The sequence below is a fragment of the Eleutherodactylus coqui genome, chromosome 3 (genome assembly GCF_035609145.1).
Source record: "Eleutherodactylus coqui strain aEleCoq1 chromosome 3, aEleCoq1.hap1, whole genome shotgun sequence".
Taxonomy (NCBI): Eukaryota; Metazoa; Chordata; class Amphibia; order Anura; family Eleutherodactylidae; genus Eleutherodactylus; species Eleutherodactylus coqui.
The window spans coordinates 30,201,212-30,224,755 of NC_089839.1; the positions used below are offsets into that span (position 1 = coordinate 30,201,212).

Here is a 23,544-nt window from a genome sequence, read left to right on the forward strand (position 1 = left end):
TGAGTTAGACCGGGCTGTAGCTTTTGCTGAGAGCTTGACTGTTTCGGCCGCGGCATCTGCTAGGAAATTTGTTGCCATCCGCAGGATAGGGAGAGAGTTTAGGATCTGTTCCCTTGGCGTCTTATTGGCTAAATGTAGCTCCAGCTGTTCTAGCCATACCCCCAAAGTCCGCGCCACGCAAGTGGCTGCGATCCCTGGCCTACGTATGTTTGCCGCTGCCTCCCATGATTTTTTTAGGAGGCCTTCAGCTTTGCGATCCATGGGATCTTTTAATTGTGCGGCGTCCTCGAAGGGCAGGGTCGTCCTCCTAGCTACTTTGGCCACTGGGACATCTACCTTGGGTACCTCCTCCCAGCTTGCGCAAACTTCCTCTTCAAATGGGTACCTTCTTTTTACCCCTCTAGCAGAGAAGGAACCTGTGTTGGGTTTCTTCCACTCTTTTTGGATAATTCTAGTGATATTTTTGTGGACAGGGAAGGTATGCTTACGCCTCTCCCCTAGTCCCCCGAATCTCTGGGCTCTTCCATTTTTAATGTAGCCCTGACCGACTTAATCAGTTCCGTTAAGTCGTCCTGATGAAATAGGTACTTTTTGTAGTCCTCATCACCTGAGGACTCCTCAGCCGCCAGTTCCTCTTGCTCCGACCCGATTGAACTCTTGGAGTCGGAAGGCTCGTCGGGAGCCTCGTCGGGAGCATACACCTTTTTCTGGCGCCTAGCGGGCGGCGCTATCTGCGACGTTAGGGCTGATCGAACTTCCTCTTTCACCAGCTTCCTAACGTCCTCCATGAATCCCCCCGATTCCTCTTTGACTAGCCTAGCTACGCACGCCTTGTGATGCTGCAGACACCTTGCAACCTGTAGTTCCGGTCCACCTTCTGACTTCTCTCAGGTTCCTTATTTTGAATTTTCGCGCTCCTGCGCTAAGCCCCGCCCCCTCCATGCGCCTCCTGATGCAAGCGCGATGACGTCATCGCGCTGGACACGTGACACGACGCCCCGCCCCCCGCCGTCAAAGGGCTTCCTGGAGCGCCGCGCTGTAACTCTGCAAGGAGGAAGAGGGGGACTGAGGCTCCCACTTTGTACCCCCCATGGGCTGCCGCGTGAGGAACCTGGCCCGGGGCTACCACCCCATGTGGTGTCCCGGGAGTCGTCTGGCTTGGAAGGGAGGACAGGCTGACCCACTGCCCTCCGATCCACCCGTGAGTAGACTCTGGCTGGCTTCTCCACCAGCCCCTCTCAGAGATCCTGCCTCCTGGCAGGACAGTAAGACACTGAGGAAAGTGGGGAAGCTTTTAACCTCTCAGTATGTTCCTGTCCTATCAGGAGGAGGCACTCTCAATTGGTGCTGTCGTGGAGATGACTGGCGAAAAATTTGTTTTTACAGAGCCTTTTGGCCCTCTGAAGAATTGGCTGTTCAGCATGGAAGATTGGAGAAGGATAGACCAAGCTACTTCTACCCTTTTTGGAGTGATAGATGGTGCATGGTTCTCCAGTTCCAGCTTAAAGATACTTTGAGAAATCCAGGCTTTGTTTATCTTAATACGTGTAAGCCTGTCAGTTGACAGGCGGGTACGCTTATCCGTCATAATCCCCCAGCAGCACTAAACACCCTCTCTGATAACACACTAGCGACAGGGCAGGCCAGCACCTCCAAGGCGTACAGCGCAAGTTCGCGCCACGTGTCCAGCTTTGACACCCAATAGTTGTATGGAGCAGAGGGATCACAGAGGATGTCGGTATGGCCGGCTATGTACTCCCTCACCACCTTTTTACACCGTTCCCTCCTATTCAGCCTAGACTGGGAAGTGGTGACACAGTCTGGCTAGGGTGCCATAAAACTGACAAAGGCCTTGGAGAGTGTTACCCTGCCTGCGCTGGACATGCTGCCTGTTCCCCTTGTCTCCCCTGCTAGTTGGCCCACTGAACTACGTCCTCTACCGCTAGCGTTGTCAGATGGGAAGTTTAGTATCAGTTTTTCCACCGCCTTGTGGTATTGCATCACTCTCGTACTCCTTTCCTCTTCAGGAATGAGAGTGGAAAGGTTCTCCTTATACCATGGGTCGAGAGGGGTGAACACCCAGTAATCAGGAGTCCCAGTACGCAACAGATCGCTGTCCTCACTAGGAGGATGACTCTCAGTCTCCTCCTCTTCAGCCCATACACGCTGAACAGATGTGAAGGAAGTAGCATGGGTACCTTCTACAGTGTAGGCAGTAGTCTCTTCCCCCTTCTCCTCCAATACACGCTGAGAAACAGACCTGAGGGTAGTCTGGCTATCAAGCAACGTATTTTCATCTCCCATCTCCTGTTCTATCCGCAAAGCGTCGGACTTAATGCTTAGCAGCGACCTTGTCAGCAGGCAAAGCAGCGGGATGGTTACGCTGATAATGGTAGCATCGCCGCTCACCATTTTTGTTGACTCCACAAAGTTCCGTAACACCTGATAGATGTCAGACATCCATGCCCACTCCTCTGTGAAGAAGTGTGAAGGCTGACTACCACTCCGATGGGCATCTTGCAGCTGATATTCAACAACGGCTCTACGCTGCTCGTAAACCCTGGTCAACATGTGCAAAGTTGAATTCCAGTGCGTGGGCACGTTGCACAACAGTCAATGAACTGGCAGCTGGAGCGCTGTTGCAGTGTCCGGAGGGTGGCAGCATCTGTGCTGGACTTTCTAAAATGTGCGCACACGCGACGCACCTTGCTGAGCAGCTCAGACAAATTGGGGTAATTTTTAAGAAACCGCTGAACCACCAGATTGAACACATGGGCCAGGCATGGCATGTGTGTTAGTCTGCCAAGCTGCAGAACCGCCATCAGATTACGCCCCATGTGACACACGACCATGCCTAGTTGGAGGTTCAGCGGCGAAAGCCACTGAAGACTTCTCCATCAAACCCTGTAACAGCTCTTGGGCGGTGTGCCTCTTGTCACCTAAGCTCAGCATGGCCTGTTGACTCTTCCACACAGCAGTGCTGCAGCGCCTTGAGCTACCGACTGAAGGCGACAAGTTCACAGATGGTAACTGAGAGGTGGAAGAGGGGGGGTGGGGTTGGAGGAGGTGGCATAATAAACCATGACCGAGGTAGGACCCGCAATCCTTGGGGTGGGTAGCACGTGAATGGACCCAGGGTTAGACTCGGTCCCAGCTTCCACAAGGTTAACCCAATGTGCCGTCAGAGAGATGTAGTGTCCCTGACCGCCAGCATTGTCCACGTGTCAGTAGTTAAGTGGACCTTCCTAGTAACTGCGTTGGTGAGGGCACGGTTGATATTCCGTGACACATGCTGGTGTATGGCAGGGACGACACAGCGGGAATAATAGTGGTGACTGGAGACCAAGTAGCGAGGGATGTCCGCCACTATGAGGTTGTGGAAAGCCTCAGTTTCTACCAGCCTATATGGCAACATCTCCAAGCTCAGCAGTTTGGAGATATGCACGTTTAGCAATTGTGCATGCGGGTGGGTGGCTGCATATTTGCGCTTGCACTGTTTGTGTTATGGACAGCTGAACGCTGCGCTGGGACACATTGGTGGAGGCTGTGGAGGACCGTGCAGGTGAAGGGGTGGGTGCAGAACAGGAGACGCTCGTGCTTGCGTCCTGGGAAGGGGATTGCATCTCAGTGCCAGAATGTGACACAGGAAAAGAGGCAGTGATGTGACCTGCAGGGTAGTGAATGGCCTTCGTTCCACCTCGTCAGGTGCTTAGCTATCATATGCCTGCGCATGCTGGTGGTGGTCAGGCTGGTAGGCTGTTCATCGGTCGGCCGCGCTCTCATTAAAAAACCTCCACACCTTCGAACACCTAGCCCGCTGCACGGGAGCTCGCCGCGAGGAGGTACTGTGGGGAACAGTAGGGGGATTACTTGCTCCGGCCCTGCTTCTCCCTCTGGCCACCCCACTGCCTCTTCCAACCTGCTCTGGTGCTGCACTTGCCTCCCCTCTGAAGCACTGTCTTCAGTAGGCTTACCAACCCAAGTCGGGTCAGTCACCTCATCATCCACCAGCTCTTCCTCTAAATCCTCAGTCTGCTCCTCCCTCAGACTTACTGCCCTAACAACAACCTCACTGACAGTCAACCGTGTCTCATCATCAACAAAAACCTCTTGAGACACTACTTGGAAGTCCCCAGCTTCAACACCCTGAGTCTGTGAAAGGTCCAAATTTTGGGCACCGGTCATGACAAACTCCTCAGGTGGCTCATGAACCGTTGTTTGCAACTCAGGGAAGGAACCTGAGAACAGTTCCTATGAGTATGCCTGTTCTGAATCTCTCCTTTTCCTGGAGTGACCAGGCTGGGAGGAAGGAGGATCAGCATGAGGATTCACAGGTCCAGTCCCTTGGCTAGCGTGAGTAGACTGCGTGAAAGAATGGGTGATGGATAAATAACTGGACGCATTATCCGCTATCCACATGATCACACTGTTATGGTTTTAATAATGGTGTACCACGCGGACCTGCAAACTGTGAGATGAAGCTATAGAGCATATATACATGGCGTTCTACTTCTTCCTCAGCAGCAGGCACTTTTTCACCCAGCCCAGGACCTCGGCCTATGCCCAGACCCTCATTCGGATGCCCACGTCCACGACCCTTACACCTAGTGTTGATCATGCTGTATAATGCACTGCGTCAAAATGCTCCGCAAACTGCGAGGTATTTTGCGTATGCTTTAAAGGGGTTGTCCCGAGGCAGCAAGTGGGTCTATACACTTCTGCATGGCCATAATAATGCACTTTGTAATGTACATCGTGCATTAATTATGAGCCATACAGAAGTTATAAAAAGTTTTATACTTACCTGCTCCGTTGCTAGCGTCCTCGTCTCCATGGTGCCGACTAATTTTCGCCCTCCGATGGCCAAATTAGCCGCGCTTGCGCAGTCCAGGTCTTCTCCTGTTCTCTATGGGGCTCCGTGTAGCTCCGCCCCGTCACGTGCCGATTCCAGCCAATCAGGAGGCTGGAATCGGCAATGGACCGCACAGAAGCCCTGCGGTCCATGAAGACAGAGGATCCCGGCGGCCATCTTCAGCAGGTGAGTATGAAGACGCCGGTCCGCCGGGATTCAGGTAAGCGCTGTGCGGGTGTTTTTTTTAACCCCTGCATCGGGGTTGTCTCGCGCCGAACGGGGGGGGGGGGGTTTTAAAAAAAAAAAAACCCGTTTCGGCGCGGGACAACCCCTTTAAGCCAAAAATAGACAGTGTAAAATTAGTACAGTCTTGTTATATAGTGCGGATGGACAGGACATACACTTGGACCTATTATGCAAATGCTCTCAGCCAAAAACAAATTTAAAAAAATGAAAAATAAGGAGTTTTGTTAGTTCCTATATACTTTTTGTACACCAGTAGCAGTATACTGTATAAAACCGATAACAGTATGCAATATACAGCAGAGTTGCTTGTGAATTCTTTGTGCGCACTACTGGTCCCAGGCAGCCAAACTGATGATGCACAAAAGTGGAGTTGTAGTCATAAAAAGGACTGTTGGGTTCTTTGCAGATGGATCCCTGCCTAAATGCTCCTTTTAACCTACACTATTGCTCTCCCTCAGCTAATCCAGCCTCCCTGTGATCCTAGGTTACCTGATCTGGCCAGCCAATCACTGCTATAGACGTGCACAAGGTTGGCACGTCAGAGCAGGAGGTGCCAAAGCCTTCCCTGCATGTTCATTGGCTAAAAAAACCGTTAAACATGTGGGGAGGAGAGGGTGAAATTTTCTCGAACACTGCGTGGTGCTCGCTCGAGTAACGAGTACTTTCGAGTATGCTAATGCTCGGATGAGCATGCTCACTCATCTCTAGCAGAGACCTTACAGATTATGGTTCAGATTCTTGCTGGATTGTGGGATTCTGAACCATAATCGTTATGTGTAAAAACACCTTAAGTCCATTTATAGCACACATTTCCATGTGTAATATGGGAGAACGGATAACCATTTTAACCTGTGCGGTGTGACGTCTCCTGCACTGATATCACGTTGTACAAATGCAAAACAATCCACTAAATTACATCAAAACATGAACTACAATAAAATGAAACTTAAATCCTTACTGAAAATGTGAAAAGCCTGAAATAAAGCGATATAATGTTATATAAGCTGTAATGCACTTTTATTGTAAATAAGTGTGAGATAGTGAAAACTAAAGCTTGAACCCCAAAACCTTATTGCAATTATCAAGCAAATGTAAAGAAAAAAAATCAACAGAACGTGAGACGATCTGACTAGAAGAAAACCTGCCATATAACAAATATATCACAAATTTATTGGATCCTCTTAATAGTTCTCCCAGGAATGCTAATCTCCCCGGGTCCGACCCCTGAAACTACCAATCATCAGTCATTACTGCTGGGGACCTGCTGGTGGTCACATATTGCCCTGCAGCTTTCCTTTATGGCTGATATAGGGGCATCTCAAGTAAGGGCTGTGGAGTCTGACTCCGATTTTGGCTCCTTTCATAAATGGCTCATGTATAATAAATAGTGATACATTTACTGCAGTGAAATGGTGATATCAGGCTTATGTACTAATATATAACACTTTTATTTTGAAGTTGTAGCTTGCCATCCAAAACTGACGTCTCCACAGCCCCAAAGAGCCATCTTCTAGGTCGTCCATGTGTTCTAGCAGAGAATGTGGTGAAAGGTTGTCATGTTGGGACAACCCCTTTATGTTAGCCTCTTTAAAAACCTTTGCACACACAGAAATTACCCCTTCATCTGATATGTCCCCAGGTAGTGGGGACCTCTGGTGACACCCTGATGGCACATTGTGTTTATTAAGAAGTTAAAAGATGAATATTTCCATCAGTGTCCTATCATATCAATGCCCCATCAGGCGCCGGCTGGCCGCTCTGTGAACACTATAAATCCCAGTAGTAGAGTTACCTCCATGGGGAACAGAAATGGCAGAACTTAGGAAGTTCAACTTTCCTCAGGTTCAGGAGATGTTTCTGTGGGCGAAATTGCCGGAGAGGCTGATTTATATTTATATTTAAATGATTCAGCAGAACAGAGATTATTGTATCTGGCAGGTTTTTTTTATATTACACACAAGGAAATAATGACAGATTCAGAGGTGAGAACTGTTGCATCCCAGAAGGAAACTTGTCCGGTTCTGTAATGAGAGAATAGTAGAGAACATTCCCATCAGAGCTCATTGTACGGGGCTAATAATACTCTAAATCCTAAGTAACCTTCTATAACAGGAAACAATAATCTGTATATATAAAGGTGAAAGCCCTCACTGACTAACCGACTCAACACTAATTCTCTAACTTCTTGGTGTCGTACAAACATGAAATTTGGCAGGAGCATTCTTTAGGTCCTACATAGGAATAGTAAGGGGTCACAACTTGATTATTAAATTTTAAGTGCAAAAGCAAGTGAACCCCTATGTTATGTAACTTCCCAATGTCGTAAAAACGTGAAATTTGGCATGACCATTCTTTAGGTTCTAAATAGAACTGCATATTTAAGTTGTGACCCTTTTACTTTTCCTATTTAGGACCTAAAGAATGGTTGTGCCGATTTTCACGTTTCTACGACACCGGCAAGTTAAAAAATTTGATTAAGTACATTACATAGGGGTTCACTTATTTTTGCACTTAGAATTGAATAATCAAGTTGTGACCCCTTTACTTTTGCTAAATGCAAAAATAAGTGAACCCCTATGTAATGTACCTAATCTAATTCTCTAACTTCCTGGGAGTCATACAAACTTGAAATTTGGCACAACCATTGTTTAGGTCCTAAACAGGAAAAGTAAAGGGGTCGCAACTCGATTATTCAATTCTAAGTGAAAAAGTAAGTGACCCCCCTATGTAATGTAAATAATAACACACCTGTACCACACAAACATGAAATTTTGCAAAAGCATTCTTTAAGTCGTAAATAAGAAAAGTAAAAGGGCTAGCAATTTGATTACTCAATTCTAAGTGCAAAAGTAAATGACCCCCTATGTAATGTAACTAATAACACACATCTGAACTGCACAAACATGAAATTTGACATGACTGTTCATTACGTTCTAATAGGAAAAGTAAAGGGGTTGCAACTTCAATATTCAATTCTAAGTGTGAAAAACTGAAAATCTGTGATACACGAGATAGTTCTTTTCTCAGAAACCATAAAGCCTGGGGAAATGCTTTGTACACTGAGGAGAATCTACCTCATCTGTGTGTGTATATACTGGGGAGAATCTAACTGACCTCTGTGTATATACTGAGGAGAATCTAACTGACCTCTGTGTATATACTGAGGAGAATCTAACTGACCTCTGTGTATATACTGAGGAGAATCTAACTGACCTCTGTGTATATGCTGAGGAGAATCTAACTGACCTCTGTGTATATGCTGAGGAGAATCTAACTGACCTCTATGTCTATATACTGAGGAGAATCTAACTGACCTCTATGTGTATAGACTAAGGAGAATCTAACTGACCTCTATGTATATATACTGAAAGGCTGTAAAGTACATAAGGAAGCAGCCAATGAGAGCAGGGATGGAGCATGCTTTTAAAGGGGTTGTCCCGCGAAACAAAGTTGGGGTATACACTTCTGTATGGCCATATTAATGCACTTTGTAATGTACATCGTGCATTAATTATGAGCCATACAGAAGTTATTCACTTACCTGTTCCGTTGCTAGCGTCCTTGTCTCCATGGTGCCGTCTAATTTTCAGCGTCTAATCGCCCGATTAGACGCGCTTGCGCAGTCCGGTCTTCTCCCTTCTGAATGGGGCCGCTCGTGCCAGAGAGCTGCTCCTCGTAGCTCCGCCCCGTCACGTGTGCCGATTCCAGCCAATCAGGAGGCTGGAATCGGCAATGGACCGCACAGAAGACCTGCGGTCCACCGAGGGTGAAGATCCCGGCGGCCATCTTCGCAAGGTAAGTAAGAAGTCACCGGAGCGCAGGGATTCGGGTAAGTACTATCCGTTTTTTTTTTTAAACCCCTGCATCGGGTTTGTCTCGTGCCGAACGGGGGGGCTATTGAAAAAAAAAAAAACCCGTTTCGGCGCGGGACAACCCCTTTACGGCTAAGAAGGAGCTGCAACCTCCAGTCTGGGGGTAAATTTGAATAAAAAGGGGCGTTACCTTTAAGGGTAAAAAGTGAGAAGAGTGGGAGGGGTGGCACATTCTGCAGAGGGATATCGGTACATGCAGTCTGAGGAGATTCTATGTGTATACAAATTTTATTCTTTGGTTCCTCTGAAGTAACCATGACCTCAAACTTTTCTGTGCGAACAGGTAAACAACTGTACCAAATTAACTCGGGTGAAGCCGGGTATATAAGCTAGTACAGTATAATATGTGCATGAGTTTTATTACAGCAGAAAGTAAAAACCAACATATTGTAAAGGACCCGACGGCTCAGAGCAGCGCTGTATATAGCTTATATATAATGGACAGAGCTGTAGATAGAATTATATCACATGCTTTGCACCGGTCCTGAGCTGTTATCGCACTACGTTGGTTTTCATTGGAAACTGTCAACAATCTTGTCAGCAGACGCCTCCAACAGCTGAACTTCTATACTTCAGTCACAAACATACAGCGCTTTTCTGGATATCCTACATCCTACAGCACATTTCACTACATGGCAGCAGTGCTTATATAAGACATTATCACTCGCCGTTAGGCTGTGGCGGTATTATTGGAATCAGATGAGGCGTCTGAAGCTGAAAAAGAGGAAATAATTTAAAAAAGTGAAATTACACATTAATATTTTACAGCTAAAATGTAAAGTTTAGAAGCTTAGTAAATTCTTTGCTTTACAATTTTTGTACAGGTTAGGTGTTTTATTTTTTCCTCATTCATGGATGGAAGAAAATTCTTCCGAATTTGTTTTGTCCAGACAGTGATTTTCTCAGTTCTGAACAATCATGTGACTTCACAAGATAAGTAAACAATTCACACAGTTACACAATTTATGTACAATTAAAAGGACCATATGGGATTAGAAAAACATGGCAGCATTCCTCCAAACACAACACCGCACCTATCCATGTGTTGTGTCTGGCATTTCAGCAAAGTTTTATTGTAGTGAATGTGGTTGAGCTGCAATACCACATCCAACCTCTGGACAGGTGTGGCGCTGTTTAAAGACGTAAGCAGCCATGGTTTTTCTTAACCTGAACAACTCATTAAAAGTGGTTATCTCATGAAAAGAAATCTTGTCCACATGTCATATTGTAGAATATGGAATTCATAGAGAGGGTTCAACACTTAGGACCTTCCCTATGAGTCAGAAAGTGAGCGGCTATTAGGGTAGGCCTGTATGTAGAGGACCAAGTCTTACAGTAGTTCCCTATCTGGCAGACGCAAGCCATCCCCATGCATAGTATTTTCCAGACATTGGTGGGCAAATATCTGGCCGGCCATGACTTTACCCAGTAAATCTGCCAGGCGGCTCCCATATTAAAAGTGATGTCCGCGATTGAACCTTTAACTGAGGATTGTTATAAAATTCCACTTAAAGGGGTATTCTCATCTCAGTCAGCCATGGCTGATATGGAATACCCATCTGTATGCAGCAGCCAGAGATGAATCAGAATGGAGAAACAGATGGATGTTCTATGTCTTTCTGTATCTCTCATAGACGTGAATGGAAGGTAACTAATCTTCACTGTCTCCACAACTTGGGAGTCGCAGTCACAGCCGCTCTCATATACATCATATACTGTCCTCCATACTCCATCACTTACAGCACATTAGTCATCGTCACCAATAGTGAGACCCCCCAGCGGAGCCGCAGACACAGAATACTCACTGCTGGCCGTCTTGTAGCCGGCTTTCTTTTCTAAAATAATAAGAAGAGATGAAATTAGGAAACCTGAAGAGCCCATTATAATTGGTGACAGATGAGAGAGGAATTCTGGGAATAATCAGCCAACTCCTATGGAAATGTCCTGTCAAACCCCCCCTTCATGTTGTTGGACCGATTGGGCTTTTATTCATCATTATTCGTTTTGGATATTTTGTTTATTATCTTGATCCCGAGGAATGAAGTACAAACTACGGCTGGTTTCACAAGGGCGATTTTCATGTGATGCGAGAGTCAGTAAAAAAGCAGATTATGAAACCAATCGTAAACCGATCGCAGCCGTGTAAAACTAGCCTAAGCCTGATGTGCGCCCCGGAGTCTGAGAAGGTGCAGATTTATCGCAGTGGCTCTTGCGGGGTGAAAAATCTGGTCAACGACTAAACAAGAATCTTGTGCTTCTTGTTCATCGTTCAGATTCAGCCGGCATAATAATAGTCGGCTCGTTGAGTATTCGCTGTGGCTAACCACGGATCATTCATTATGTTTCAAATAGGAATGATTAGAAAAAACACTGAATGATAAGTGAATGAGAAGTTCACGGTTCTTAATGACGATTTGCCTGTCTAAACAGATTGCCTGAGAGTGAACGAGCTGCTAATGACGTCACCGGCTCGTCCGCTCATGTAAATGAGAATTGTGAGATTCTCAATAGATGCAGAATGAGCATTAGTTATGCCAGTTTGGCCACACCCAATTGCCATAACGCCAAGCTCATTTTTCAGATAATTGTGATGCAAAGCATGCAAGGCTGTTTTTCGGTATAATTTTCACAAAAAACTGGCATTTTCAATAGTAAATCTGCCTGATATGTATACTACATGTATACACATGACCCTGTTTGGGAAAGCAGCAGCACTGCATTATTACTGAGGGCTTAGTCACATGGGCGCATCTGCGCCCGTGTTACTGCAGGACGAAGACGGACACACTTCAGGACGGATGTCTCTCTGCAGCGCCGGAGGAAAGAACATGTGACCGGCTTCATTGTCGGTCATGTGTTCTTTATTCGGCGCTGCGGGTGTCATCCGTCCTGAAGTGCGGCCATCTTCTTCCTGCAGTAAGGGCCCATTCAGAGGACTGTATTTTCGAGCCATGTGGGGGCATTCCGCCCCATAACAGTAAGTGAGGCCATTCGCTAGGCTAATTTTTCACACGGACTAATGATCTACATGAAATCCATCTGCTTGTTGTATTCTTATCCTTTTTAACTTGGATAGCGCACAATGTGAAGGATCCGTGAACATCTTGTGCTCCCGGTTCCGGCGGTGTGAATATAGCGCTATACTGATACTTACTTCTATAAATGAGAACTCCAACAACCGCAACAACAAGAAGAGCGACGACCACCACAGCAATGACCGGTGTCACCCAGGAACTCGGCTGCTCTGGTTCTGGTTAGAAACAGAAAGGTAACAATGAGCTGCGGATTATACTGAGATCCACACAGGAGTCTCCCCGGCTGTAGTGATGACATACGTGTAGTGTAATAGTATCACATACATGTGCAGGATCTAGATTTATATCTCTTCACACAACTGTATTTTCAGGGGCAACATGTGGGGGTGAGAGGAGTTCCCCTCCAGCAGTAAGTCAGACACGAAGAGTATACGGGGTGTGTAGGGATGACGGAGGATTTTAGCGTGGAGCTAGGGAAGTGAAACACAGATGTCTAGTGAGAAAAGTGATAGAAGTCATCAAACTTAGTTAGGAGTAAATGATGACGGAGGAGGGAAAGTAAGAGAAATGTTCTGTTTATTGACGGAGATGCCGGAACGATGGTGGATTATTATGGAAATGCCGGGATTTATCAGAGGAAACGCTGCGACGTTTATTATATAATTACCGGGGAGCGTGGGGGGCTGTAATGTGTATAATGCCGCTGATTTATGTGTAAACTAAATTTTTTAGGACTCACACGGCGTATTTTGTCAGCGTAATACAAGCGTAATATGCAGTACTAAAAGCCCATTGATTTATATTGGGTCATTCAGACTTCTGTTTTTATGTACATGTATTACACACTTGAAGAAACGCAGTGTGTCCTGTTATGGTGCGTAACACTCCTATTATAGGCTACGGGTGCATAAAATGCAAAGTAAATATGCATACTACATGGGTGTATTTGCTGCATACCGTGTATTATGCATGTTAAAAATACCCGTGTAATATGCAAACACGCAAAAAAATGTGATGAAGCCTGTTGGTTACTGTGATGTCTGATGAGATCTGCCTGCTTACAGTCTCTGCTGCGGCCCGTGTGGACGGTCCTGATTTTAGTCATCGCAGGCACGTTTTGGTGTTCTCCACCAGATATTGTGCCTTAAAGTAAGTAAAAGCTGAAATCCACAGTAAAATCCGCACGTAACAAATCTGCATAGTCTTTTTGGGTAATAAATACACATGAGGAAAATCCAAGTTGAATTTGCAGAGGAGTCGGCTGCAGGAACTTTTTGGCGACCACCGGGATTATGGCAGTTTTTCAGTTTGCTGCAATGAAATCCGGTTAGCCAGCCGCTCTGGATTCCATACGGAAATCGCTCCAAGAATTGATGTGCTGCTCTCTTTCCATGATAACTATGAACCGCAGCGCAGATTTCCATTAAACACAATAGGAGACGGAGTAAAAGTGCTTTTCAGGCCGGGCTTACAGAGCCACATAGTAAAACACTGCATATAGAAACGCTGTGCTTTACCGCGGTGTGGACTGGCGGATCGCAGCGGTTTTTTTTGCCTGAGTGAATCTCAGCATATCAAATGCTGCGCATAACAATGTAATTTCAGTCTTTTTTATGTGTATTATGTGCAATGAATAAACGCTAGTGTGAGTATGACAGCGAAAATGAATGTATTTGGTTTGTACGATGTACAGTGTATGAAACACAATTCTAATACACTACCGTTCAAAAGTTTGGGGTCACATTGAAATGTCCTTATTTTTGAAGGAAAAGCACTGTACTTTTCAATGAAGATAACTTTAAACTAGTCCTAACTTTAAACAAATGCACTCTATACATTGCTAATGTGGTAAATGACTATTCTAGCTGCAAATGTCTGTTTTTTTGTGCAAAATCTACAAAGGTGAATAGAGGCCCATTTCCAGCAACTATCACTCCAGTGTTCTAATGGTACAATGTGTTTGCTCATTGGCTCAGAAGGCTAATTGATGATTAGAAAACCCTTGTGCAATCATGTTCACACATCTGAAAACAGTCTAGCTCGTTACAGAAGCTACAAAACTGACCTTTCTGTGAGCAGATTGAGTTTCTGGAGCATCACATTTGTGGGGTCAATTAAACGCTCAAAATGGCCAGAAAAAGAGAACTTTCATCTGAAACTCGACAGTCTATTCTTGTTCTTAGAAATGAAGGCTATTCCATGCGAGAAATTGCTAAGAAATTGAAGATTTCCTACAACGGTGTGTACTACTCCCTTCAGAGGACAGCACAAACAGGCTCTAACCAGAGTAGAAAAAGAAGTGGGAGGCCGCGTTGCACAACTAAGCAAGAAGATAAGCACATTAGAGTCTCTAGTTTGAGAAACAGACGCCTCACAGGTACCCAACTGGCATCTTCATTAAATAGTACCCGCAAAACACCAGTGTCAACATCTACAGTGAAGAGGCGGCTGCGGGATTTTGGGCTTCAGGGCAGAGTGGCAAAGAAAAAGCCATATCTGAGACTGGCCAATAAAAGAAAAAGATTAAGATGGGCAAAAGAACACAGACATTGGACAGAGGAAGACTGGAAAAAAGTGTTGTGGACGGATGAATCCAAGTTTGAGGTGTTTGGATCACAAAGAAGAACGTTTGTGAGACGCAGAAGAAATGAAAAGATGCTGGAAGAATGCCTGACGCCATCTGTTAAGCATGGTGGAGGTAATGTGATGGTCTGGGGTTGCTTTGGTGCTGGTAAGGTGGGAGATTTGTACAGGGTAAAAGGGATTCTGAATAAGGAAGGCTATTACTCCATTTTGCAACGCCATGCCATACCCAGTGGACAGCGCTTGATTGGAACCAATTTCATCCTACAACAGGACAATGACCCTAAACACACCTCCAAATTGTGCAAGAACTATTTACAGCAGAAGCAGGCAGCTGGTATTCTATCGGTAATGGAGTGGCCAGCGCAGTCACCAGATCTGAACCCCATTGAGCTGTTGTGGGAGCAGCTTGACCGTATGGTACGCCAGAAGTGCCCATCCAACCAATCCAACTTGTGGGAGATGCTTCTAGAAGCGTGGGGTGCAATTTCACAAGCTTACCTCAACAAATTAACAGCTAGAATGTCAAAGGTGTGCAATGCTGTAATTGCTGCAAAAGGAGGATTCTTTGATGAAAGCAAAGTTTGATGTAAAAACAATGTTATTTCAAATACAAATCATTATTTCTAACCTTGTCAATGTCTTGACTCTATTTTCTATTCATTTCACAACGCATGGTGGTGAATAAGTGTGACTTTTCATGGAAAACACAAAATTGTTTGGGTGACCCCAAACTTTTGAACGGTAGTGTACATTCGTGTGAGCCTGGCCTCAGGCAAATTTTGGGGCAAATTACACGTAGAAAACCTGCCGCGTTAACGTGCCCTTAGGAGGAGATTTACTTACACTGGCATTTAATATGCCAGTCTTAAACTGATGTTTGGTAGAGAAAAATGTGCCACATTTCTGCCCACACCTCTTAATACGTTTCATACGTCTTTGGTTCTTGTGTGCCAGAACTTGAATGCTACACCTATGAGCAGCTAAAGATGTGCGCTATAATTTATGCCAATTTCTGATATACATTACAGTAAATCTGTCGTACAAAGTTGCAAAAAATAATTCATGACTTTCCTATGCCAGCAAGCTGATATAAATCCTTTATAAACTCCCCCTTAGTGTGTATTCTGTGGACCATGAGTCCAGGAGGTAATATTCTTCATTGCGAGCACCATAGGGGTTATATGGAGTCTCATAGGCCATGCGATCCTTCTGGGACAAAGCTATGCAAATAAGTGATGGAACAACCCCCACAGCGCCACCTATTGGAAGGTAGCTACCTGATGAGTCAATATCTGACGTTTTAATAGGCCATGCAATTATTCTGGGACAAAGCTGGGAAAAAAGTCCGATTTTCAGACTGCATTTAGCCTTCATTGGGGGAGCAGAGCGGGAATGGGGAAAGGGTCGAGTATGAAAAAAACATCCCTGGCTCTGCCATCACCTCCCAGAACAGCATCATAACTTAGTTTATAGCGCTACTCAAAGGTGACGGGTTCCCTTAATGAGATGCTGGTGATCAGCCAATTATATATCATAGTAGTGATCGCCAGTCACGACATATTCCATAGTCTTCTGTCATCTACTCAGTAAGGATACAACTCACCCCACACAATATCAGGATGGATGTTCAATATCTTTCTGTATCTCTCACAGACATGAATGAAAGTTAACAGTAAACTGCACTGACTCCACAACTTGGGAGTCGCAGCCGCTCTCATATACATCATATACTGTCCTCCATAATCCTTCTATCACTAACAGCACATCAGTCAGTATGCAACGTGCAGTTAAAACACTTCCTTTATTCCTCCAAACATTAAAAAGGCATACAATGTTTAGACTCAAACGAGTCTTTTTCAAGTTTTAACTGCACCTTGCATGCCGTCACCTCCATTCTGCTGTTCTACATGATGATGTGGGTCTTCTTTGGATCAGACCTGTTATGGTGACTTTGCATTTCTACCAGTCCAGCTATATTTTAGCAACAAGTTGTTCTGTTGGCTTTCCTTTGTATCTAACACCATTATAATTGGTGACAGATGAGAGAACAATCCTGGGAACAATCAGCCAACTCTGATGGAAATGTCTGGTCATCCCCCCCCCCCCCCCCCCATGTTGGGGGACAGATGGGGCTTTTATTCATCATTATTCATTTTGGATATTTTGTTGATTATCTTGATCCCGAGGAATGAAGTACAAACTAAGCCTGATGTGCGACCGGAGTCTGAGGAGGGCAGATTTATCGCAGTGGCTCATGTGGGTGAGAAATCTGGCCAACAACTGAACAACAAATGAAAATCGTGCATTTCTCTGTCGTCGTTCAGTTTCAGCCAGCCTAAAAATGACCATTGACCGTCGTTGTTTTTTCATTGCCGTTAAACACCGATCATTCATTATATCTCACATAAGAGGAAAACACTGAACGATAAGTGAACGAGAAGTTTACGATTTCCAATGATGATTTGCCTGTCTAAACAGCGCGGCAATGGGGGAGGGGTAATGTATGCCAGGTCCGAGCTGCTGTACAATTCTGGCATAATTATGTCAGAAACTGGAATAAATGTATACATAAATCTGTCCATTCAGGGCTCCGCCAACACCTCCCAGAACAGCATCATAACTTAGTTCACTTTAATGAGATGCCGGCGATCAACCGATAGATTATACAATTATATATCACAGTAGTGATTCCATAGTCTTTTCCTGTCATTCAGCCAGTAAGGATACAACTCACCCCATGGAGTGCTCAGTGGCTTCTGCAGGCTGCTGTGATCCACATAACAGGAGTAACTGTCGCCCTCTTTGGGGATCACTTCCGCACTGACCCTGATCTGATAGGTGCCGTCAGGATTGGGGAGGACATGTGTGGTTTGATCTTCAGGTACATCGTCCACCTGGTTCTTCATCCACTTCACATCTACATGTCTGGGATGGAATCCGTATACCTGACAGTGAAGCATCAAGGTGCCATCTTTATGCTGACCGGATACCTTCACCTGCGGCTGAACTGAAAGGGAAAAAGAAGAATATAAATGACAAGAATTAAGACGACGCATCTAAACATCTTCACTCGGTAAGAATGAGAGCCAACACTCCAGGAGCTGGGCATATGAATAACATGCATGGGGGCAGTACTGAGTCCATAACATTTTGGGGACTCTGTCTTGTGAAACATGGCCAAGAGGTGGGAGCTTAAATTCCAAATTGGTGAGAGGAGAGACTAACTGGATATTCAGAGTAAATAGCAGGAGCCCTGATGGACTGAATGAGGGTTTTCCCTTTTCTGCTTTCATTTGATGGATTTGGGGTGCCTTCACATCTGCGGCGCGAGTTCTGTCTTCCTGCTTCGCTAGGGGAACAGGAAAGGGGATTTCTCTGGACAAACAGCTTAAAAAGATGAAGTAATCTATATACATACTACAAGGAGGTAGTAGTTACATTTTAGCTCCGGACTTTACTGCTGCTCTGTATATAGATGTGGGGAATTGTGGCTGGCGTTCATCCCTTCACACTCTAGTATGATAAGAGTCAGCTTGGTGACCTCCTTATTTATATACCATTATGGCACGATCTATATTTTAGTCTACAGGAGGTAAGACCCTTGTGATTTTATTATCTTCATAGTTATTTTATTTCCTCAATATAATAAAGGTTATGTTTCACTTTGTTGAGGGTCATAACCAACAGGCTTTTAGGCAACTTTGTCTATTAGTCTAATAACCTGGTGTGACTCTGGGCAAGTCTTGAATTATTTGTTTTATAATTTATATAGGCGATAGATGCCGGATTAGCCTCAGTGTATATAATACTATATATATTATACCCATCAATAGTATATCCCCATCCTCCATAATAAGTACGGAGGGCTTTCTCTCACAGACCCCCCAATCTAGAACAGCTTAGTCTAGAAATAGTTCCGGGTTTCTCTAATCCAGCACTTCCCAGCCACCAGCTGGATGTACAGACGACTTTCAAAACCTGTTTAAAACCTACAAACAATATGTAAAGCCTTGCTGGGAGATTGCCAGCTCTGAGACATCTCCAACGGGATATTGTATATAGAGGAGTGAGAATCAGGGCTTAGTCACACAGGCGCCGATGCAGCCTGTGGTAACGACACATTTAAGATCTCCAACTTTTGAGCATTTACTTTATAATTACTAACGCTACTGAACTTTTTAAATTCTTGGAGAATCACCGTAAGACCTAAGGGCAAAATAATAATTAAAATCGGCAGCGGATCACCCGCACGCGGATCCGCACCCCATAGGGATGCATTGACCACCCGCGGGTAGATAAATACCCGCGGATGGTCAATAAAAGTGAATAAAAAAAATCCAGAGCATGAAAAAAAATGGACATGCTCCATTTAGGTGCGGGTCTCCCGTGCGGACTGCTCCCACAGGCTTCTATTGAAGCCTATGGAAGCCGTTCGGATCCGCGGGAGACCTAAAATCAGAATATACTCACCTGCTCCGGATCTTCCCTTCTTCGCGGCTTGATCTTCTCTCTGTCGCGGCTGGATCGTCTTTCTTTGGGCCGGTGGATGTCCCCCGCGCATGCGCGCGGCACGCAACCGGCGTGCCGAGCACATCCGCCGTGACGAAGAAAGCAGATCCGGCCGCGGCGGAGAGAAGATCAACCCGCGAAGAAGGGAAGATCCGGAGCGTGCGGAAAGGTGAGTAATTGTTATTTTTAGCCTCATGTCCGCGGGGCAGAAGGGACCCGCTACGGATTCTCCATTGAGAATCCGTAGCGGGCCTGATTTTCCCCGTGGACATGAGGCCTAAGTGTGGGTTAGATAGGTAGAGCAGCAAGTCGTCAGCAAAGAGCGTCATTTTGTGTTCTGGGTTCCCTATACAGATACCTGAGATCGACTCGTTCTGTCAAATGGTGTTGGCAAGGGCCTCTATTGTCAGGACATAGAGGAACGAAGGCAGAAGGCATCCCTGTCTAATCCCGTTCCGTATCTGGAAGGAGTCCAACAGGGCGCCATTGACCTTGATCTTGGCAGAGAGGTTATCCTATAGGGTCAAAATCCAATCCCACATACGCAGTCCCACACCTTTTTTGTCCAAAGTAGCAGAGAGGAAAAGTTGCAACTGACCCTGTCAAACGCCTTCTCGGTATCGATCGCCAGTTGATTGTCTGTCCCGAGCAATCAATGACAAGGATTTGATGGTGTTGTCCCTTGCCTCTCTGCCTGGGACAAAACCCACCTGCTCCCTATGAATCAAACGCAGGATAAGGTCTTGGAGTTGCGAAGCTATCAGCTTTGGAAATAGTTTGATATCTAAGTTAAAGGGGTTGTCCCGCCCCTAAAGAGAAACATTTTTTTTGCCCAGTCCCCCAGTACCTGTAAAGGAATACTGCTGCCAGGTGTTATTAAAAAAAAAAAAAAATTCCCTTACCTGAATCCCCGTTCAGCAACTTTAAAAAAATCTTCTTTCCAAGATGGCTGCTGCTGGTCTTCTCCCACAGTGCACCGCGGGTCTTCTCCCATGGTGCACTGTGGATGTTCTTCTGCTGTCTGCGCTCCACTGCCGATTCCAGCCACCTCATTGGCTGATCGCCACCATGTGATGGGGCGGAGCTACGCGATGACGCTGAGAAGGGGGAGGGGCCAGGACGCAGCTCGTGAGCCCGGACCATCCAGAAGAGGATTCCTCTCCTCGCAAGCGCGACTGTTCCGGCGACCAGAGGACAAGTTTGGTCGTCGCCATGGAGACGGGGACGCCAGCACCGGGAGGGGGTAAGTATATAACTTCTGTATGGCCAATATTTAATGCACGATGTATATTACAAAGTGCATTAATATGGCCATACAGAAGTGCTTAACCCCACTTGCTTTCGTGGGACAACCCCTTTAAGGAGAGAAATTGGCCTATAGTTATTGAGGTGTCTTTGCCTGGCTTAGAGAGAACAGTAATATGTGCCAGCAAAGCCTGAGCTGGGAATGGGCAACCATGACCGACCGCGTTAAAGGATCTCAACAACGGGGAAAATCTCACGGAACAATTTATAGAACCTGGCAATAAAACCGTCAGATCCCAGGCTCTTGCTCAACTTTAGATTTTGAAGCTCTGATAGTTAAGAAGAGGAGAAGTCCAGATCCAGCTCTTCTGACTCCGCAGTTGTCATTTTTTTAAGAGCATTGTTGTAGAGAAAGTCCTCTGTTTCATCTACTACACTCTGGTGTCTAGTCCATAAATCCCCCTCAATATTATAAAGTTTGGAATAATAACACTTGAACTCTTCTAGAATATCTGTAGTGGAGTGGGCAAAGCCCCTCTGGCCAGTCTGTATTTTACAGATATGTTTGGGGAGAAGCACATTTATACTAAAGGATCCCCTGCGTAGCTCGTCTCTGAAGACAAGGGACCATTGATCCAGAATTCCTAAAATTTGCTGCCTCAGGGATGAGATTTCTGCTTTAAGTGTGTCCTGTTGGGAACTTTTATTGGCTTCCTCCTTGGACTGCAAATTTAACAATAGCTTACTGTAAGGCCTCCTTCCCACGAGCGTGACGGGGTCCGCCGCGTAATATTACGCAGTGAAGCCCGTCACGGCGCCCCCCAGAGCCCCTATACTTACCTGCGGGAGATAGCGTGAAATCGCTTCCCCGCCCACCGCCGCCACGTCACCGCCCGTCACCGCCCACCGCCGCCGCGTCACCGGCCGTGTCACGTGCACGGCCGGCCGTGTCATATGACGCGCGGCGGTGGGCGGGAAAGCGTTTTTTCACGCTATCTCCCGCTGGTTACAGCGGGAGATAGCGTGAACGGACGGCTTCCATTGACTGCAATGGAAGCCGTCAGTGCGTACAGCCCGTCCTCACCCGCAGAAAATAGAGCATGCTGCGGGTGAGGACGGGAGAAATCGCGGTGCGTAATTCCGCGGTGGAATTACGCATCGTGAGCATTGTGCTATTAGGTTCAATAGAACCTAATAGCTGCGGGCAACGCAGCGGATTTTCGCCGCGAATTACGCGGCGGAAATCCGTTCGTGGGAAGGAGGCCTTAGGAGAATTTATGTGTTTATCAAAGAGAAGACGATCCCAGATCCCGTGCAGAAGTCTGGGCCCAGGAGAAATACATATCACACCAGCCTGTGCGGTATCAGATGATTTCTAATTTATTCTAAGGTGGTCAAGCTAATATATATCATAAATGACATCACAGCAAAAAGTATATACCTCCAAGATGAATAAGAATACATAATAGGCTAAAACAAAAGTGATTAACATAAGTTACACCTCCTTAAGTGTATCTATTACATACAATAAGACCGTCATAAATTCAGGAGAAAGGAAGGCATGGGAAGCGCCATACAGTCTACCCCGTCTTCCTGTGTACATTATCTATAAACATACACTACCGTTCAAAAGTTTGGGGTCACCCAAACAATTTTGTGTTTTCCATGAAAAGTCACACTTATTCACCACCATGCGTTGTGAAATGAATAGAAAATAGAGTCAAGACATTGACAAGGTTAGAAATAATGATTTGTATTTGAAATAACATTGTTTTTACATCAAATTTTGCTTTCATCAAAGAATCCTCCTTTTGCAGCAATTACAGCATTGCACACCTTTGACATTCTAGCTGTTAATTTGTTGAGGTAAGCTTGTGAAATTGCACCCCACGCTTCTAGAAGCATCTCCCACAAGTTGGATTGGTTGGATGGGCACTTCTGGCGTACCATACGGTCAAGCTGCTCCCACAACAGCTCAATGGGGTTCAGATCTGGTGACTGCGCTGGCCACTCCATTACCGATAGAATACCAGCTGCCTGCTTCTGCTGTAAATAGTTCTTGCACAATTTGGAGGTGTGTTTAGGGTCATTGTCCTGTTGTAGGATGAAATTGGTTCCAATCAAGCGCTGTCCACTGGGTATGGCATGGCGTTGCAAAATGGAGTGATAGCCTTCCTTATTCAGAATCCCTTTTACCCTGTACAAATCTTCCACCTTACCAGCACCAAAGCAACCCCAGACCATCACATTACCTCCACCATGCTTAACAGATGGCGTCAGGCATTCTTCCAGCATCTTTTCATTTGTTCTGCGTCTCACAAATGTTCTTCTTTGTGATCCAAACACCTCAAACTTGGATTCATCCGTCCACAACACTTTTTCCCAGTCTTCCTCTGTCCAATGTCTGTGTTCTTTTGCCCATCTTAATCTTTTTCTTTTACTGGCCAGTCTCAGATATGGCTTTTTCTTTGCCACTCTGCCCTGAAGCCCAAAATCCCGCAGCCGCCTCTTCACTGTAGATGTTGACATTGGTGTTTTGCGGGTACTATTTAATGAAGATGCCAGTTGGGTACCTGTGAGGCGTCTGTTTCTCAAACTAGAGACTCTAATGTGCTTATCTTCTTGCTTAGTTGTGCAACGCGGCCTCTCACTTCTTTTTCTACTGTGGTTAGAGCCTGTTTGTGCTGTCCTCTGAAGGGAGTAGTACACACCGTTGTAGGAAATCTTCAATTTCTTAGCAATTTCTCGCATGGAATAGCCTTCATTTCTAAGAACAAGAATAGACTGTCGAGTTTCAGATGACAGTTCTCTTTTTCTGGCCATTTTGAGCGTTTAATTGACCCCACAAATGTGATGCTCCAGAAACTCAATCTGCTCACAGGAAGGTCAGTTTTGTAGCTTCTGTAACGAGCTAGACTGTTTTCAGATGTGTGAACATGATTGCACAAGGGTTTTCTAATTATCAATTAGCCTTCTGAGCCAATGAGCAAACACATTGTACCATTAGAACACTGGAGTGATAGTTGCTGGAAATGGGCCTCTATTCACCTTTGTAGATTTTACACAAAAAAACAGGCATTTGCAGCTAGAATAGTCATTTACCACATTAGCAATGTATAGAGTGCATTTGTTTAAAGTTAGGACTAGTTTAAAGTTATCTTCATTGAAAAGTACAGTGCTTTTCCTTCAAAAATAAGGA

At 45.5% G+C, this 23,544-nt stretch overlaps 2 protein-coding genes across 2 annotated transcripts in view; one reads left to right on the forward strand and one right to left on the reverse strand.

Moving 5' to 3' along the window:
- LOC136620555 (zinc finger protein 665-like) overlaps positions 1 to 23,544 on the forward strand; it is a 174,157-nt gene that overhangs the window by 51,071 nt on the left and 99,542 nt on the right. The window lies entirely within an intron of this gene.
- Positions 6,265 to 23,544, reverse strand: part of LOC136620561 (class I histocompatibility antigen, F10 alpha chain-like) — a 75,571-nt gene continuing 58,291 nt past the window's right edge. Inside the window, exons 4-8 of the mRNA XM_066595407.1 lie at positions 17,326 to 17,598; positions 12,125 to 12,220; positions 10,776 to 10,805; positions 9,639 to 9,684; positions 6,265 to 7,119 (exon numbers count right to left, since the gene is read on the reverse strand). Of these exons, the coding sequence (XP_066451504.1) occupies positions 9,641 to 9,684; positions 10,776 to 10,805; positions 12,125 to 12,220; positions 17,326 to 17,598 (443 nt within the window). The 3' untranslated portion in view covers positions 6,265 to 7,119; positions 9,639 to 9,640. The remainder of the gene's footprint in view (positions 7,120 to 9,638; positions 9,685 to 10,775; positions 10,806 to 12,124; positions 12,221 to 17,325; positions 17,599 to 23,544) is intronic.